This window comes from Osmerus eperlanus, chromosome 20 (genome assembly GCF_963692335.1).
Source record: "Osmerus eperlanus chromosome 20, fOsmEpe2.1, whole genome shotgun sequence".
Classification (NCBI taxonomy): Eukaryota; Metazoa; Chordata; class Actinopteri; order Osmeriformes; family Osmeridae; genus Osmerus; species Osmerus eperlanus.
In genome coordinates, this window is record NC_085037.1 from 5,226,054 (window position 1) to 5,239,608 (window position 13,555).

Here is a 13,555-nt window from a genome sequence, read left to right on the forward strand (position 1 = left end):
TCCGTCCGTCCATCCCTCTCTCCCCCTCTCCCTCTATCTCAGTGTCACTCGCTCTCTCTTTCTCTCTCTCTCACTTTCCCTCTCGTTCACTCTCTTAACCAGCCATCATCTTCATCCAAACGATGAATTACCATACAAATACAGACATTATACAGTGGGGTATTGAGTCTGGCGCAGGCAGAAGCTTGACTTCGAGTAGGGGGGGGGGGGGGGGGGGAGAGATTGAAGCGACGGCAGGAAGGGGTAGTGTGATTAGGATGCACTGGTGCAGCTGGCCAGCCCAATCACAACCTTCTCCAGGGAAGGCAGTTCACTAAGACGCCATATTGGTAGCGACCCATATAATTCCTTTTATGACACAAAAACATTGAAAGTTTACTTTTGCAGACGTTTCTAGCAACATTGTGCATCATAATTTGCACACGCACGCACGCGTGCACACACGTGTGCGCACACAAACGCACACTTGACATCAGAGAAGAGAAAATAGAAAGGTAGGGAAGGGCGGAATTGCAATGACCATTTCACAGGCTTCCACAACAAAGGCCAGCGCCAATTAAACAAACATTAAGACCTCAAACACGGTTAACACACACCCACCCGTAAACATGCACGCAAACACGCACGGAAGCTTTGTAGATGAGTGGCATCGGGCTTATGTCACTGACAGAAGCTGCATCTTCAAACACACAGAGACTTCCTCTCCCGGTCATCTTCAATAGGACACATGGAGCCATTGTTTCTAGGATGCACACAGCCCCTGAATCTGAAGGCAGCACAAGGTTTGGGGATCGGTCCTTGGACACACAGGACCCACAGGTCCTGAGACGGACAGTGACTGATTCAGACCAGCCCAATCCAGACCTGGGCGTGACACATTTGATGTGATGCCTTCAAAAGACGACATCAGCCAAAGGACAAAGTCTCCTCACGCCTTGCCCACAGTAAACAGTGAGTCAACGACCGGCTTTGTGGAGAAAGAGCTGCGCGTGACTGGCTCCATTGGGTCAGGAACGTTTAATGGAAGCGCCTGCTTCGCAAGCACTGCCTGCCCCTGCCAGTCCATTGATTGTAGTGTCTTCCAGGGATTAGGTGCTATCATGGGGCTAATCTAGTCTATTATCCAGCTTTTAATAACTGGAGTTTGGGCCGTTGTCCGTCCGGGCCAGGCCTGATGGAGAGGGCTCCGGGTCTAATCCTCAACCCAGCCTAATTCACCTTTCCTCACCCCCTCCCCTGGAGATAAGATGCTGCCTGTCTGGAGGAGGGCAGGAGGGGGAGAGAAGGAAGAGGTGGAGGTGAAGGAGAAGAGGGAGGGGGGGATCATGGATGAGTGTGCTTCAGCTATCCGTCTCTGCCTGATTGCGTTCTGAGTCGCGTGCGCGGGTCGAACAGCAAACTGCAGAACACAAGTGTTTGTTGAATCCAGGGGCTTGAGGATGAAGTACAGATTGACGCCGTACAGAGTTACTCAAGAAAACACTCGATGGCCCACAGTAAAAAATAAAATAAAAAGGTGCCATGCCCACGGATACACTGCATGAAAAAAAGAAGAAAAAAAAAAGAAACACAACTCTCGTAGCTCACAACTCTCTCTCTCGATCGCCACCACTGCATGTCAACACATTTACTCGTTCAGCTAAAAGAGCCGAGAGCCAACGGTGGATATCAGCTCCTCAAATTTAGGCGGAAAACAGCTCTGGATGTGGCGTGGCTAATTACTAGTAATGTAGCTAGTGTTCATCTGTGGCAGAGCCGCCTGGTTTATGGCTATAACAATATCACCCTGAGATGAGCCCGGTAATGGGAAATGACCTCGGCCTAATTTAATGCCGTGTTGCCTGAGACCAAAAGCACATGAGAACATTAGAGCACGACAGTGTTTGGAGTCCATTTTCCCCTGGCCACTCACATGGGGTGAATCATGTGATGGCCGTGCGAATTGCTGTAATTCGAAGACAACGGAGGGAGAAATGAAAGCCATTTAAACGCATAGGAGGTTTCCAATCGGCAGCCCCGCCTCACCTCATGCAATGATGCGTGCTGAATGCAAATAGTGGAGAACTACAATGAACAACATCCATACTTTCACTTGATTATCCCAGCACCGGGATGAAGGATGTCAATTGAAATCTGCAGCCACATGTATTATAAAGGGAACGAGCGAGAGAGCATGGGGGAAGGGGGGGATACAAGGAAGACCAGAAAAGGAGAGAGAGAGAGATAGAGAGAGGGAAATAGAGAGAGGACAAGAGAAAGAGAAGAAAGAAGAGATACTGGTTAAGAAGAGGGGGACAGAACGCAAGATGAAAGAGAAAGAGAGAAACTATCTCATCGAAGCATTTTTGGCTCCGGCATGAACAGCCAGCGACTGTGTTGCTTCACAGGGGAGAAGCTGCGAAAAGACGAACACACTGTAGTGTGTGTGTGTGTGTGTGTGCGCGCACGTGTGCCAGCAAACGCGGCAGGCTATTCTTAGCTCACGTGCCTGAACCGATGGGCGGGGAGCCACAGAGGCCGGAGAGGAGGCAGGCGAGAGCAACACGCTATTTTTAGACAGCGGCTGACTCTGTAACCCCCGGTTACTAGCGGCACTCGCATCAGCAGCGGCGGCAGCGATGCTCTGTCAATAGCGGCCTCACTACACCTGACAAGCTGCAGTGAAAACAAATCTATACTCGCAATTACTGTATGGCTTTTCAACTCCTACTCCAGGGCAGAGGAGTTCTCGATGACCATGGTGTTGCAGCATTCCAGACCTAATATAGCTATGGAGCATTGTGCTGCAGTACGGTACGCACATTTAATCTTTGTCCTTATTATAGTACACTGTATTAAGAGCAAATGGGGGAGTTGGAAATCCCAAGGGGTGTTAAGTTGATTAGCTGTCGAGCTGGACAGCTTCATGATATCGCAATGGCACTACTGCCTCGCAAGACGCGCAGAAATAAATGGAGTTAACGACGACGGAACCAAAATAGCCGTTTTAACAAGGATGCCTTCAGACACTCCTGCCGAGTCACATGTCTGAGCCCCAGTAACAGCGTGTTTGGAGTGTGGAGCCCTGCCTTGAGAACAGCACAGCGCCTCTCCCTCCCACTCTGGGAGCTGCTTCCTCACTGCTCGCAGTCTGATTCTCCGACGGTGGCTGCTATAAATACATGTGATTGAGAAGCTTGTGTGCAGGCATGTGAGACAGAGATCTGGATGTTCTTGCACCTAAACACACTTCTCTTCAAGGGTCAGGGGACATCATGTTATCGCTTATTATTGTTTCTTCCAAAGACTATTATTAAATATTATATATATATATATATATATATATATATAGATGGATCATGTTTATTTCAGAAATGAAAGAAGGCAAATGAGACAGGAGAGCGTGTAGAGACACCGCCCCTCGCCCCTCTGTGCAAGGCCCAGCAGTGCTCCTGGGAGAGCTCTTCTAGACCTCTCAGGTCGCATCTTTGTCACAACTACCCTCCCCCTCTCCTCTCCCCTCCCCTCCTCCATACCCCCCAGTTTTGCCATCTCTCTCCTCCCCCTCCCCCTTCATCTCCACGGCTGACTCGTGCCATCCGTGTTTCATTGGACCTGATATTGTTCATTTCGCGCTCAGCACAGAGCCACTAAGGGGAGAGCCAATGGAGAGGCAGCGAGGCCACGGCGTCCACACGCATCGGCAGCCAGGCAGGAGGACGACAGGAAGGAGTAATCTCCCACAGCGGGTAAAAGGGAAGGCGAGGATCACCACCTTGCCTGCGTCAGCGAATGGGCTCGACTTTCTCAAAGCGGGCCAATGGCAGTGGAAAGGGGCGGTCACCATGGAAACCGGCTTTTGTCTGAGACGCACTGGAAAATAAAGGCCTGCTTGCCCTTTGAGAGCGCAAACACACACACACACGACACACTTTCATGCATGTACACACGCAAGCTCCTACTTGGCCGAGAGGCGCGAGAGTGAGATAGCGTGGGCGTGGTGGCAGTGGGTGCCCTGTCCCCTCCGGTGCCCCGTAGGGGGGGTGCGTATCTCTGAGAGATACGCACGACCCCACCATCGGGGTCGGCGCCGGGAGGGGTGGATGCTCACTCCTTGGGGGTGGGGGGGGGGGGGGGGGGGGGGGGAGCGACGCTGTGACAAGATATCCCCACCCCCCCTCCTCCTCTCTCCAGGCCCCCCCTGGGCAACACAGCTGTGCCAGTGACGCAGAGCGAGGGCCCCCTCGGCACCCCCCCACTGCTGGGCACGATGACAGGATGACCTCGAACGCGAGGCAGGAAGACAGACACCACGTCCACGTCGTGGTTCCGTGTCACCGCCGTTGGGGAAGCGACTGCTGCCGGCGAGGGGTTTGCGGAGACAGAATCATGCCTGTCGTATAGGGTACACGGCTTAGAGGAAAGCTTGACGGCCCAAACTCTAGTGGCTGTGCCTTCGGTGCATTCTGGGAGGAGACCTCTGCAGAGAGAGGGAGAGAGAGGGACAAGGGGAGAGAGAGAGAGAGAGAGAGAGAGAGAGAGAGAGAGAGAGAGAGAGAGAGAGAGAGAGAGAAGGCTGACATTTTTTTTTAAAGGAAAGTAGAGTAATAGAGAAAAAAACTGAGATGGAGGACTTGAGGGAGACAGAATGTGACTCAGAGTCTCCGCCTCGCGCGTGGAATCACAGCGCACTGTTGGATGAATGGCACAAAAAGAAAAGTTGAGAAGGAAATTGAGGGACTAGGTTGAAAGCCTCCTCGCACATTGAGCTGGCGCTCCTTTATCCAGCCGGCTCACATAAAGAGACGGCATCCTCAGAGAGACCAGCATGCGTCTGTCTGTCGGACTGTCGGATCTCGGCGAAGTCAGGAGCGCGATGACCATTTGGCTTTTCATCCCGTTTACGTCCACTTTCAGGAGGCAGAGAGAGAGACTATCGTATCTCCCCTCCCTCGTCATGTGTGTTTATCGCATTTCAAAAGTCCGAAAAATCTCCAGATTGTTTATGTCTGCCTACTCCATAAGGTAGACTCACTCGGCAAGGCCAGGACCGTCCAGTCCTGGAGAGGAAAGCGGATCTAATTCTCCTAAATTGCCTCGTACGAATGTGGAGTTTTTGTCTATTTAAAGCATGCTGTGTATTTAAAGCGTAGAACGCTTGGCCAATTTTCCATGCTCAGAAAAAGAGAAGCAAAGACTATTTCTGGCAATTCGGCTGCATTACTGCACGGACACAATACACCTCCAGACATAACAGAATCCATCTAGATACACTGTGAACCATTCACACCTGGGAAACCTCCCATTTGATTTCCTTGCCAAAGCACAGATATGCATTTGAAGAGCCCCCCCCCCCCCCCCAGCCCCAGGAGGAGAGCCTGACCGGACTGCAACACAGCGAGGCTTTGGCATCCAGCTTTGACCCTGTCCAGATGCGAACGGCTAAGACGACCTGTTTCTGTAGCATCGCTCAAAACGTTTACCAACAGTCTACCCACATTGCTACCCGTTATTATTTGCCGTCTGACTGAACACAACCCTCGGTATCAAACAGGGAATGATATTACAATGACATTATTGAACAGCGTCCTATAAATGGTCCAAGGCCATTATTTCCATGATTATCAGAAACAATGAGTCGTTTATTTGCCTTGAATGTGCATACTATGAGACACGCGAGCCCCATGCTGTGAATCCGATGAAGATTCTCGTCTCTCTGCCCCTGGTCTCTCTAAGGAAGCTGCAGAAGGCTTCATCACATCAGCGGCGCCTTTCCCATTCAAACCTGCTGCACCTTCTCCTGTCACCAATACTGAACACGGACTAGATAGACGATCCGGGATGGTCCGAGAAGATGACAGCAGCCAAGCCTCTCTATGCATCTCTGTCCCTCACACAAACACCGCAGACAGGGGTCTCTGTGTCCTCTCGCATTCCTCAATCCAAAACAGCAGATTAGACTGTCCCTCTGCATCCAGCTCAGTGTACCTTGCACATGTTCGTTATCAGCAATTAGCAGTGATGGTCTGTTGCTCTACACAGCTACAGCCCGCCTTGTTCGACCAACTTCTTATAGAACAAGCTACAATCGTGTGACTGTACGTCTTGCGTGTACATGTTGTGGTGAGCGAGCGTGTGTGTGTGCGCGTCCAGGTGATTGGCATGGCCACTTGTATGCTTTTAGCGTTGAGCCCTCCCCTACGGAGACTGCAAACCCCATCTCCCGCCTGACACCTCATTAATCATAAAACGCAGGAAGAGAGGAAAAGTGACAGGGCCATCTGACTCGAGGGAGCGACGGAATCAGAGAGACAAGCGCAATATGGTTCAGCAGATGGGGGTGTGCGGGGGGGGGGGGGGGGCGTTGAGGGAGGGGGGACTTGCAGTGTGGCTGCCCCCCCCCCCCCCCCCCCGCACACACACACACACACTTCGCACGCGCGCCGGTAGCCCTCGCCTCCCCCATCATCTCTGGGTGTCAACAGAATAATAAACCCCACACCGAGGCTCCCTCCCTCTCTCCCGACGCCTTGCACACGCGGGGACGGCGGCTGAGAAAATGTCACCCCCCCCCCCAAAAAAAACAAACACCCGATGTGCCGGCAACTGGGCTAATCTGATGGGAGCTCATCAATTGTGAGAGAGTCAGGCGTTATAAGACAACCCTCTACATGACTAGACCATCGGTTATCGCCGCGCGAGCAGCTGATTCCAAAACAGACAGTGGCAATCGCTCCCGGATGTTGTGCGTTACATTAGCGTTATCCTGTTATATGCCATCCTCCGTCGCAGGGGCTTCCAACAGACCTCCCGTTCAGCGGCACATTTGACATGAAGAGATTTCAGTCAAATATGTGCACAGAAAGGGCAGTTTGTGTGTCTTTTTGCATGCAAATTCGAATTCCCCAAAACAACTTGGAACTGACACGTCATGTTTGTTTGTGTGGTGTTAATTATTCAGCGAATGCAAAATAATGCACTCGATAAAATATAGGCCATCTTCCAAATGGGGAAATTAATATTCAAAGAGACAGGGCACACAACTTCCTGGAGTGTTTACCTTTTCTAAAGGTATGGAAGCTGAGGAACGATTCGACGCGCTTTGTCTCCAATGCGTCTGTAATAGCGGTGATTAAAAATGAAACGCTGACCTGACTGTGCACTCGCTCGTGTGCACATTTTTTATTAAAACTCTTTCGCAACTTTGAGGAAACTTTCTGCGCAACCTGAAAAGACGGGTCTGCCAGCGCCGTGCATTTCCCAACCTGTTATTACCGCAAAAGACCTGCAGCCACGGAGGCCGGTGTTGTCACTGCTCTGAGAAAGCCGCGGGTTCGGTTTGAAGCAAGCAGCTCAGTCATGAAACCAACAGTTTTCCAGAGCGAGGCGGACAGGACATTTCCTGGTAGGTGTACGGAGAAGACCAGCACTTTGTTTGTTGTGCGCGTCAGCTCTCAATCAACAGAGAGCCACAAACACACCCCCCAGGCCCGCCCACACCCACTCACCCACTCACTCACTCACTCACTCACAACTGAGGACGCTCTGTGCAGCCAGCAGTGACGGGAATCCTAATCTGTCCCTCCTCAGGACAGGAAGAAAGAGAGATCAGTAAGCTGAGAGGGAAAGATACAAATAGAGAGGAGACGAGAGAGGGAGGAGAAACGGTGGAGGATGGGGAGGGAGAGGCATGGGTGAGAGAGAGAGAGAGAGAGAGAGAGAGAGAGAGAGAGAGAGAGAGAGAGAGAGAGAGAGAGAGAGAGAGAGAGAGAGAGAGAGAGAGAGAGAGAGAGAGAGAGAGAGAGAGAGAGAATGTAGGGATAATCCTATTTCAAGATACAACTGAATGTAAACAAATCCCTCAATGTTTCACCACCACCATCACCAGTACATGAAGATTGTGGTTGTGTGGGTGATGTAATAGTGTGGGGTACTACATTTAGTCATTTTAGCAGACGCTCTTATCCAGAGCGACTTACAGTAAGTACAGGGACATTCTCCCCGAGTACTGTGGGGAGAGTGGGAGTGTGGAGGGGGGTAATGGTGAGGGGTGAGGGGTAGTGTGGGGGGGTAATGGTGAGGGGTGAGTGGTAGTGTTGGGGGTTAATGGTGAGGGGTGAGTGGTACTGTGGGGGTGTAATGGTGAGGGGTGAGTAGTAGTGTGGGGGGTAATGGTGAGGGGTGAGTAGTAGTGTGGGGGGTAATGGTGAGGGGTGAGTCGTAGTGTGGGGGGTAATGGTGAGGGGTGAGTAGTAGTGTGGGGGGTAATGGTGAGGGGTGAGTAGTAGTGTGGGGGGGTAATGGTGAGGGGTGAAGAGTAGTGTGGGGGGTAATGGCGTGGAGTGAGTGGTAGTGTGGGGGGTAATGGCGTGGGGTGAGTGGTAGTGTGGGGGGTAATGGTGAGGGGTGAGGAGTAGTGTGGGGGGTAATGGCGTGGGGTGAGTGGTAGTGTGGGGGGTAATGGTGAGGGGTGAGTGGTAGTGTGGGGGGTAATGGTGAGGGGTGAAGAGTAGTGTGGGGGGTAATGGTGAGGGGTGAGTGGTACTGTGGGGGGTAATGGCGTGGAGTGAGTGGTAGTGTGGGGGGTAATGGCGTGGAGTGAGTGGTAGTGTGGGGGGTAATGGCGTGGGGTGAGTGGTAGTGTGGGGGGTAATGGTGAGGGGTGAGGAGTAGTGTGGGGGGTAATGGCGTGGGGTGAGTGGTAGTGTGGGGGGGTAATGGTGAGGGGTGAAGAGTAGTGTGGGGGGTAATGGTGAGGGGTGAGTGGTACTGTGGGGGGTAATGGCGTGGAGTGAGTGGTAGTGTGGGGGGTAATGGCGTGGAGTGAGTGGTAGTGTGGGGGTAATGGCGTGGGGTGAGTGGTAGTGTGGGGGGTAATGGTGAGGGGTGAGGAGTAGTGTGGGGGGTAATGGCGTGGGGTGAGGAGTAGTGTGGGGGGTAATGGCGTGGGGTGAGGAGTAGTGTGGGGGGTAATGGCGTGGGGTGAGTGGTAGTGTGGGGGGTAATGGTGAGGGGTGAGGAGTAGTGTGGGGGGTAATGGCGTGGGGTGAGTGGTAGTGTGGGGGGTAATGGCGTGGGGTGAGTGGTAGTGTGGGGGGTAATGGCGTGGGGTGAGTGGTAGTGTGGGGGGTAATGGCGTGGGGTGAGTGGTAGTGTGGGGGGTAATGGTGAGGGGTGAGTGGTAGTGTGGGGGGGTAATGGCGTGGGGTGAGGAGTGGGGTCATGTTCATTCCCCTTGAAGCCGCTCACCTCTGGCACTCGCTGGCGTGCAGCACCAGGTCCTGGTTGTTGTGGGCGCTGACCGTCAGCTCGTGTTCTGTGGAGTTAAACACGTCCAGGAGCAGATGGCAGTGGCGCGTGCTGTGGAGAACACAGAACAAGTCAGGCCCAGTACAACCGCATTCACTGTCCAACTCACTAACAGGGGCTGTAGACATAAATGCCCAGTCTTCAGTATGCGTGGATCTCAATTCACACTCAACAGAGCATCCATACAATCCTAGTACACTCATTATGTACTGTAATATATACTGTAGAAGGCCTATGTTTTGTTCATGGATGTGCCTTTGGTAATTCCTTACATAATGCATGCAATTAATCTAGCCCTACAGCATGGCTATATTTAGGAGATACAAGAACCAAGAGCATGTTCACAACAAGCAAACGCACACAATGCACACAATGCACACACACACACACACACACACACTTAGCAAATGCATCCGAGATCAACAGTGAGGAGCTCTCATCAGTCCTTGTCACAACATCAAAAGGTGGCAAATCCTTTCATCAGGGTGGTGAGTCCTGTCAGCAGGTAGGCCAACCACAGACCTGCCCCTCGAAGCAAGCCTTTCACATGCAGATGCTGAAAGGGCCCAATTTGCCATTTAGATCAAGACTGAGGAGAAAAAACGCCTCCTTTTGGAAAGGTTACTTAGACCCTGAGTCTCCCTTATCCTTAGTAATAGCAGATAAAAGGCAAGGTTGTTTTAGAACAGAAACAAGACAGAATAATTATCCCGTCGAGAGCACATGTAAAGAGCACAGGGACTGAAATAATAAAAGTAATAATAGCAGCAATAACAATGATGATACTAATACTAATCCTACTGAGCCAACTTTCAATGTTACTGTCAGAAAACATTCCCAAGTTACTGACGCAGGGAAACTTAGGTACAGTCTACCCATAGCAACACCAAAAAACAACAATAGACATGGACATAGAGATGATCCTCCGAGTTGTTGCTGATATCAGTTCCACACTGCAAACCTTTCCAGGGCCCGAGAGAGACAGCCTGACCCTCATGTCCACCACCTCTCCATCCGTTCCTCTCTCTCGCTCCATTTCTCTTTCATCTTAGGGTTAATGGAGTCTTAGAGATCCCATGACATGCTGTTTTTGGATGCTTTTATATAAGCCTTAGTGGTCCCCTAATACTGTATCTGAAGTCTCCGAAATTCAGCCTCGTGCAGAATTACAGCCACTACAAGCAGTCCCACAATGAGCTTTCCTCAGGACGTGCCGTTTTTGTGTCTGTAGCTTTAAATGCTATGAGGAGGAGAGAGGCGGGGTTAACTGCCATGCTTTGGTTGTTTGCAAGCAAGGATGTCTCTCGAGGAAAAAACAATATCGCGCTCGCACGGTCGCAGCTCATTTTCTCATTGGTGGGGCAAATTCTCTGTGCGGGCAAAGCAGAGAAAGGGGAGGTAACCTTCCCTCTTATGACGACATACGGAGAAGATTTTCAAAACCTTTTGAGCTTTCATTTTTCAAAGGCGGTGAAGAATACCCAGGGCTTGGTTTACACCTAGCAATATTTCTAGCCACTGCGGGACAAATTGCAGGCTAGGGGAACTCATATTAATGTTAAATAACCTCCTAAAGTGAAATTTCCATGTCATGGGACCTTTAAGTGTAGTTTTCCCGTGTCCCTAACAAACTGCCTGGGCAATTAGAAGCAGTTTCTTTTTTACAGGGGTACCCGTTGCTTCAATTGTATCTTTGTCTTGGGTTGGAGGACATGGCTAAACAGGAGGACCAGGGCAGGCCTGATTTATACGGCAGAGTGTATAGCCGGGCAGATCGATCAGGCCAGCCGGTCACGATAGCAGGGTTTTCGAAACACGGAGGCCAATCACTCTCCTGCTCTCTTGGTGCCCCCGCTTTAACACCACCACTCTGGCGAGTAAAGACCGCGTGTATTTAGCGTGCGTGCAGAGGGTGCCACTGGCCTTCAGTGCCTTTCCCCGTTGAATTGCTAACCTTGGACAAAGTTCAGTGAAACGGTGGATTAGCATAATGTAGCGGAGGGCCGATGGGAATGCTCCTGTGAAGGAGTTGGGTTTGGATGAGAACTCAGCTGAGCTGCTGTGGAGGGCACACAGATCTTACAGCGGAATAAATAATTCAAACCAGCCGATAGGGTTTGCAAAAAAAATGGTCTCCATTTTAGTGGTTAAATCCGGATTCGAAATTCCAACGAGAGCTCAACGTTCCTCACGGCTGTGCAGAACTGATCTCAGATCTGACTGGATCACTTGTTCGGTGTGGTGATTGTAAATGATTCAGCGTGAGCGTATTGAAATTCCTATTGAGTAACATGAAAGTGTGTTTTTGTGGCTGTGTGTGTATGTGTGTGGGTGTGTGGTTGTGTATAAATACATTCTCCCTGCTCCTTTACCATGTGTGAGGGTGATAGGCGAAGGATTAGCCTTCATTGTGATACAAGAGCATGAATCATAAAAGCGGAGATAATAACTGCCAAGCATGCACTTATGAGACCTTTACCCATCATGATTACGGGAGGATGAGGGGGGGGAGAGGGGGGACTGGAAAAGAATAGGCACCACAGTGGCTGGTTAATGAACAGGCCCTTCTATTTCAGCCCCCCCCCCCCCCCGAATGAAGCCCAAACTCTCATAGCGCGCCCGCATGCCTCCCTGTGAATCGACCACCAAACGAGATGCAATGGACGCAAACGGCTAAGTTGGCAGAGGCCGTCCGAGCCGCGGCACGGACGAAGCCGACCAATCACCACGAGCCGTTGGTTGACTAATCTCCCCCTCCTGTCATCCAATCATGTTTCCGACTGGAACGACAACAAGTGGGCTGCTGTGAGGTAAAGGATGCTGCACAGTGGGGCATGACAGTGTCAACGGGGTCAACCCCCAGCCTACACAGGGGGGGGGGGGGAATCAATGGGTCATGGACAACCGGTCGATCTGTTGGTGTCCATCAATAACCGCAGATTTTGCGGTGTCTTCTTTGGCAAAATCCGTAACAAATTCCTCCTGTGTGAGCGTCAAAGCCTTAATAAGGTTTGGCTCGGATTTAGCGAGCTGTCGATGCCGTGCTATTTTTAGACGCTGCGAGACAGTAAAGGGGGAGGCGCTAGAACCCCCTGCGAGGTAAGGAGAGGCCCGGGAGAGAAGAGACACAGCGTTCTGCCGGCGACGCCGTCGTCTCGGGCCCCGGCAACGCCGGAACGGCTCCTGACGTTTCGCACACTTCCAGGGAGGTCTGGGCGGTTCACACGCGCGAGGGTCCGATGTCCGCTGGTTCCCCCTTTCGCACAGCGGGCGCAGCCTTCCGCTGTGGAGAGCAGCGCGGGCAGGTACTGAAGGTGACAAGCCTTTCCAAATGGATGTCGGGCTTTTTAATGGATACGCCATGAGAGGAGTGCAGGAAGGAAGGGGGAAAGCAGGGAGGATTAAAGAAAGAGGAAAGAGAGAGAGACAGAGTGAAAGAGAGAGAGAGAGAGAGAGAGAGAGAGAGAGAGGAGAGAGAGAGAGAGAGAGAGAGAGAGAGAGAGAGAGAAGAGATTTAAACGGAAGCATGTTGTTGTGTGTTAGTGGGAGGTGAGTGAGTCGAAGCCCCAGCTTTTCCCAAGTGAAAACTGCAGTTTTAAAGTCAGTATAATTGTTCTCCCTGTGCCCAACCCATGCTGTGATCCTACTGTCTACTTTCATCTACTTTCTCCATGAAGGGGTATTTTCGAGCCAAAGACCGTTTTTGGTGGCAAATGACCTCGCTTCAATAGCGCAGCCATGCACGCACTCCTTCCTTCACCCCAGAGGACTGCCATGGCTGTATGGAATGAAGTGAGCTGAACTGGCCGGCTTAATCGCTCACTGGGCCACGCAAAGAGGGCCGGGGAGATTGAGAAAGAAAGGGAGAGACAGGAAAGGAGTGGGAGAGAACAAGAGGGGAAGCGAGGGAGACCATCAAAAGGAGAGAGAGAGAGAGAGAGAGAGAGAGAGAGAGAGAGAAGAGAGAGAAGAGAGGAGAGAGAGAGAGAGAGATGAGAGAGAGAGAGAGAGAGAAGGAAAGGAGAAGAAAAAGATCAAAGAGAGAGGGAGAGAGAATGAAAGAGAGGGAGAGAGAGGGGAGAGAGGGAGAGAGAGAGGGCCGCTCCTCTTCGGAGAGAGAAGGGCACGTTTCCATTCACTCAGTTATTTCAAAGCATTCTTTAAAGTCTCATTCAGGTCTAGTGAACTGTGGAGGGCACTCAATAGGACTGCCCTTGAAAAATAAATAGTATCACTGACCAAAGTGGTTAACTTCAGTCTGAATCCA

At 51.4% G+C, this 13,555-nt stretch overlaps 1 protein-coding gene across 1 annotated transcript in view; it reads right to left on the reverse strand.

Moving 5' to 3' along the window:
• trappc9 (trafficking protein particle complex subunit 9) overlaps positions 1–13,555 on the reverse strand; it is a 90,585-nt gene that overhangs the window by 18,109 nt on the left and 58,921 nt on the right. Inside the window, exon 19 of the mRNA XM_062446057.1 lies at positions 9,229–9,339. Within this exon, the coding sequence (XP_062302041.1) occupies positions 9,229–9,339 (111 nt within the window). The remainder of the gene's footprint in view (positions 1–9,228; positions 9,340–13,555) is intronic.